The 5,872-nt window shown below is 39.2% G+C and overlaps 1 protein-coding gene across 1 annotated transcript; it reads left to right on the forward strand.

Moving 5' to 3' along the window:
* The first annotated feature begins 4,199 nt into the window (after positions 1-4,199).
* Positions 4,200-4,574, forward strand: LOC129305429 (uncharacterized). Its single transcript, XM_054945461.1, has one exon. The coding sequence runs from the start codon at positions 4,200-4,202 to the stop codon at positions 4,572-4,574; it is 375 nt and encodes a 124-aa protein (XP_054801436.1).
* Positions 4,575-5,872: the final 1,298 nt, after the last annotated feature.

The raw sequence follows: 5,872 nt of genomic DNA on the forward strand, positions 1-5,872 counted from the left end.
TAACAGGGTAACAAAGATAATGCCCTAGATGAACTGAGTCATATGATGATGGACATCTAAAAGAGAATGGATAGTTATGATGAGATTCTTAGAAGAACACCTGGGGAGAGTGGTAGGATAGTGGAGAGAGTTGGGGTTGACCAAGAGGAAGCCCGAGATGATGTCCACAGGCATGGAGATGAAGAGTACTATAAGGAAAGTATTCCTGAGAGGCTAGTGCAACTAGTGAGGCCTAGGATAAGTGAGTTGGAAGGCTCCATTGATATGGTGTTAAAACAATTCATGAGGTCAAATCCTCCTTCCTTTAAGGGTTCCATGGAGGACCAAGCAGTTGAGAAATGGATCAATAGGCTTGAGACTGTCTTCTTAGTCATGACCTGTATGATTGAGTAGAGGTTTCCCTTAGCCACTTTTATGCTTGAGAACACAGCAAAGCAATGGTAGGAAAGTATGAGGCCGGAGGATGGCTCGCAGTTGACATGGATAGAGTTCAAGAGGCGGTTCTTCGCCCACTACCTCCCAGCCTCATTTTGAGCAGAGAAAGAGGTAAAATTTCATAGATTTTAGCAGGGAAATATGAAAGAGGAGGAATTTATAGCAAAGTTTAATGAGCTATCGAAGTAATACACCTACTTGAGTCATCATGACAATGAGTATTGGAAGGCCAAGCAGTTTCTTGATAAGATGAGGCCTGAGTTCAGCCAACAATTAGCTGCCTTTGATATTACTTCCTTCGAGGTTATGTGCAATAAGTTTAGAGCTATAGCTAGAAGGAGTAGAGTGGTAGAAGAGAAGAAAAGAGATGGTCAAGGGAGATTCTCTTCCTACACGGGCCCTATAGGCAGAGTGAGTAAGAAGTCAGGTTTTAACCCGAGTATATCTGGGAGGTATAACGCTGGAGGAAGCAAGAAGAAGAACTTCCAAAAGGGGTCCCAATCTAGGGGATCCAACTAGAAGAGTAATGCCCCAAGGAGTATGGATGGGGTTAGAAATTAGACTTCCCAATAAAAATCTATAGCTTTATTTGTTATGATGCCAGCTAGAGCTCTGTAGTGTAATAGATGCGGGAAACATCACCAAGGGCAATGTTAGGTTTGCTTCAAATGCAACAAGGTGGGACATATAGCTAAGTTCTGCCCAGAGAACATACCTGCTCCTAATCAGAGATCCCCTATCTTAGGACAAGTCTTTACCATGACCAGAGAGGAGGTCGAGGCTTCACTAAAGTTGATTAGAGGTACAATCTCACTTTGTGGTCACCAGATAGATACTTTATTTGATTCTAGTGCTACACACTCCTTTATATCTAATGATTGTGCCAAGAGACTAAAATTACATGTGCTTGAAATGCAGTTTGCCATGAATGTGTCTACACTGGCTGGTGCATCTGTGAGGACTAGTCAGGCTTGTTTGAAACTAGAATTGAGGTTTGGTGATAGATTTTTATGATTGACTTAATCTACTTACATTTGAGTGGCATTGATATGATATTAGGGATGGATTGGTTGTCTGCTAATGGTGCGACACTTGACTGTAATAGAAAGATAGTTTCCTTACCAGTCTACACAGCGACAACTATTAACCTTGAACCTGGCAAGTTATTATCAGTAATGGATTATGAGAATCCTAAGTCCTTGATAGCCCTACAAGTAGAGAAGTCAGTGAAAGAAGGGTGTTAGGCTTTCATGATCTATTGTTCTACTCATGAGGTGTATTATGGAGGAATTGACAGAATTGGTATGGTGAATGAGTTTCTCGAGGTGTTTGATGACCACATGTCAGGATTGCCACTTGAAAGAGAGATTGAATTCTCGATTGATTTAGTACTCGGTACCGAGCCAATCTCTAATGCTTCGTATCGTATGGCTCCTACAGAACTAGAAGAATTGAAAAAGCAATTAGAAGAGCTGCTGGAGAAGGGATTCATTCGGTCGAGTGTATCACTGTGGGGATCACCTGTGTTGTTTGTAAAGAAGAAAGATAGGAGTATGAGGTTGTGCATTGACTACAAGCAACTCAACAAGTGACGATTAAGAACAAATATCCATTGCCACGGATTGATGATTTACTAGACCAACTTGCCGAAGCTGCAGTTTTCTCTAAAATTGATCTAAGGTCTGGATAATCCCAATTGAGGGTTAATGCAAATGATGTTCCTAAGACTGCATTTAGGACACAATATGAGCATTATGAGTTTTTAGTAGCCCTTTGGTCTAACAAATGCTCCTGCGATCTTTATGGACTACATGAACAGGAACTTCAGGTCCTACTTAGACAAATTTGTAGTAGTTTTCATTGATGACATCTTGATATACTCCAAAGATGAGGAAGAACATACAAGTCATTTGAGGATAGTGTTGCAAGTGCTGAAAGAGCACAAGTTATATGCCAAATTGAGCAAGTATGAATTTTGGCTACGAGGAGTGAAATTTTTGGGACATGTCATTTCTGCTGACGGTATAGCAGTGGATCCATACAAGGTTAATGCGGTACTACAGTGGCAAAGACCAACATCAGTAATTGAGATAAGAAGTTTCTTGGGTTTATCAGGTTATTATTGGAGATTTATCTAAGGATTCTTTCAAGTTGCTTCTGCTTTAACGAAGCTAATGAAGAAGGATCAGCCATTTGTTTAGACAGAGAAGTGTGAAGAGGTGTTTTAGACTCTGAAGGAGAAGTTGACTACAATGTCAGTGTTGACTATTCCAGATCCCAAATGGCCATATGTGGTTTATACCGATGCATCACTTAAGGGACTAGGCTGTGTGCTAATGCAAGATGATAGAGTTGTAGCTTACATGTTGAGACAATTAAGACCGCATGAAGAGAGTTATCCAACTCATGACCTTGAGTTAGCAGCGATTGTATTTGCTTTAAAAATATGGAGGCACTACCTCTATGGTTTACAGTTTGAGGTGTTCAGTGACCGTAAAAGCCTTAAGTATTTAATTGATCAGAAGGAGTTAACTATGCAACAGTGAAGATGGATGGAATTTTTGAAAGATTATAATTTTGAGTTAAAATACCATCTGGGAAAGGCTAATGTAGTGGCCGATACTTTAAGTCACAAGACCTTACATGTGGTGTGGTTTATGATCCATGAGTACAAGTTACTAGAAGATTTCTCTAGTGAACACCAAAATAGTCCAGATTTCACCATGTACAACTTGAATACAATGGTAATCACTAATGAATTATGGAAGGACTTGAGAAAAGCTTAACTTGAAGACAAGTATCTATCAAAGATTAGAGATGATATCAAGGCAAACAAGACCAAGGACTTTTGGTTCAACGATGATGGGTTAGTAGTGTATAGAGATCGGGTATATGTACCTAATGATAAAGGGGTTCGAGAGACCATTCTAGCTGAAGCCTATCAGAGTAAGTTCACTATTCATCCAAGAACTACCAAGATGTATTAAGACATGAAGAGTAGGTTGTGGTGGCTTGGTATGAAGAGGGATGTGATAGAGTACGTATCTCGATGTTTGACTTGTCAGAAGGTGAAGATTGAGCACCAAAGACCCCCAGGATTGCTACAGCCATTAGAGATTCCCATGTGGAAATGGGATTGCATTTCTATAGGCTTCATTATGGGATTTCCATGTACCCAAGTGAATCATGATGCTATTTAGGTAATTGTGGATAGGTTGACCAAGTCTGCTCATTTTCTAGCTATTATAGCCGACTATGCTTTAGAGAAGCTTGCAGAGGTCTACTTTTAAAAGATTGTGAGGTTGCATGGTGTGCTAAAAGAGATTGTGTCAGATCGTGATCCGAGGTTTACTTTAAACTTTTGGAAAGCATTGCACGAGGCTATAAGTTCAAAGCTGAAGTTTAGTACGGCTTATCACCCTCAGACAAATGCTCAAACCGAGAGGACCATCCAGACTCTCAAGGATATGCTACGTGGTTGTGCCATTGAATGGAATGGCAGTTAGGATAAGCACCTACCTTTAGCGGAATTCTCTTATAACAACAGTTTTCATGCGAGCATTCAAATGGCTCCATATGAAGCCTTGTACAACAGGAAGTGTGGATCACCACTTTGTTAGATCGAATTGAGTGAGAGAAGCATTATAGATCTTAATTTGGTGGATTAAACCACTGAGAAGATTGAGACTATCTTGCAGAAGTTGTTGACTGCTCAGAGTCGATAAAAGAGCTATGCAAATAAGAGGAGGAGATTATTAGAGTTTATGGTGGGAGACCACATGTTTTTGAAGGTCACACCTATAACTGGAATTGGGAGGTCAATTCATGCGAAGAAGTTGACTCCTAGATTTATTGGGCCATTTGAAATTTTTGAGAGAATTGGGCCTTTGGCATACCGAATTGCCTTACCCCCTCATTTGTCGGGTGTGCACGATGTATTCCATGTGTCTCAACTGAAGAAATATCAACTTGACCCTTTACATATGATTGAGCCCGAGGATGTGGACTTACATGAGAATTTGACATATTGGGCAGAGCTTGAGAAAATTGTGAATGTTAAGGAGAAACAACTGAGACATAAGACAATTTGGCTGGTGAAAGTCATTCAGAAAGGGATGACTTCTAGTGATACTACATAGGAAACTAAAGAGAAGATGAGAAACCATTATCCTTACTTGTTTCTTTAAGGTAAGATTCTACTAGCTTTGCCAGATTAAGTGAATTTTGGGGACAAAATTCCTAAAAGGAGGGGAGAATTGTAACATCCTGAGTTTTAATTCCCTAATTAATTAAACTTAATTAGGATAATTAAGTAAATTGGAGTGGTGTGTAGCCAGAGAGGTCTAATAATCTTATTTGATGTTATTTCAGCCTTAGTTGAGGGTCTGGTATTGAGGCGGGCCACTCGGGCATCAAAAAGAGAAGAAAAAAGAAGAGTTGAAGCTGCTGTGCCACACGCCGCAGTGCGTAGATCATCTGTCACGGTGCTTAGCTATCTCTAAGCAAGGGAGGACCTCTCTGTGCCCTGCGCCATGGTGCATTATACATCCATTAAAGTGTATGGCCATTTTCTACACTTTATCAGACGCGAATTGAGATAAAAAAGAAAGAAGAGAAGAGAGAGAAAGAAGAGGCGTGTCTAAGCTCTACTAGGGTTTACTTGGGTATCACTTTGAGAGTATTTTGAAGGCTATAAACACCCAAGGTAAGTATCATACTCGTTAATCTTCCCTTTTCTTACACATTTATAAGGTTAAAGTTAGAGTTTGATAGTGGAAGTAGGATTTTGGTCTATATAGGTTATGGGTCCGAATTTGTTGACTTTAATGGAGTTATTGGAAGTAGATTAGAGTATTTAAACCTAGGTATAATGGGTTTTAGTGTTTTAGGTTGTTGGGCACCATAAATACCTGAAAATCCCATTTATTATGGTGGTTAGAAGTTTGTGATGCCATTAATAGGAATTTAATGGCTCATTAATGCTATTGGGAGCTGAAGGTAAATATTAAATATAATGGTTAGGCTCCACCTCTTGTAAAGTAAAGGTTGGGAAAATTAGAAGTAGAGATTGAGGGTTTAATTATTTGAGTTTTGGTTGTTGATGGAATTCAAATTGATTGCTTGTAGTTTTGGCTCTTGGTCACCTTTTAGAGTGAAAATTCAAGCTTGGAGGCTAGTTAATTGAGGGGTAAACTTTTGACCTCTCAAAGGTTTGAGGTAACTAAGGGAAAACTCTACTTTGGATAGTTGTATGTTAATTGATCGTTTGAATGCTAATGGTGGATATTACATGCATGAGATTGATTTTTATGTAACACTATGCATTAGTTTTCATTGAGTGTATGAACATTTGATTAAGCACAATGCTATTTTGGCTTGAAATGTAAAATGCAAAATCAAAAGGATTTTATTATGAAAATGCTTATGTTTTGAAAAT

This window comes from Prosopis cineraria, unplaced genomic scaffold (genome assembly GCF_029017545.1).
Source record: "Prosopis cineraria cultivar Desert tree isolate PC_DT_omini unplaced genomic scaffold, ASM2901754v1 PC3, whole genome shotgun sequence".
NCBI classification, from domain to species: domain Eukaryota; kingdom Viridiplantae; phylum Streptophyta; class Magnoliopsida; order Fabales; family Fabaceae; genus Prosopis; species Prosopis cineraria.

Coding starts and splice junctions, on each gene's coding strand:
- LOC129305429 (XM_054945461.1), top strand. CDS start 4,200: ATGGTGGGAGACCACATGTTTTTGAAGGTCACACCTATAACTGGAATT.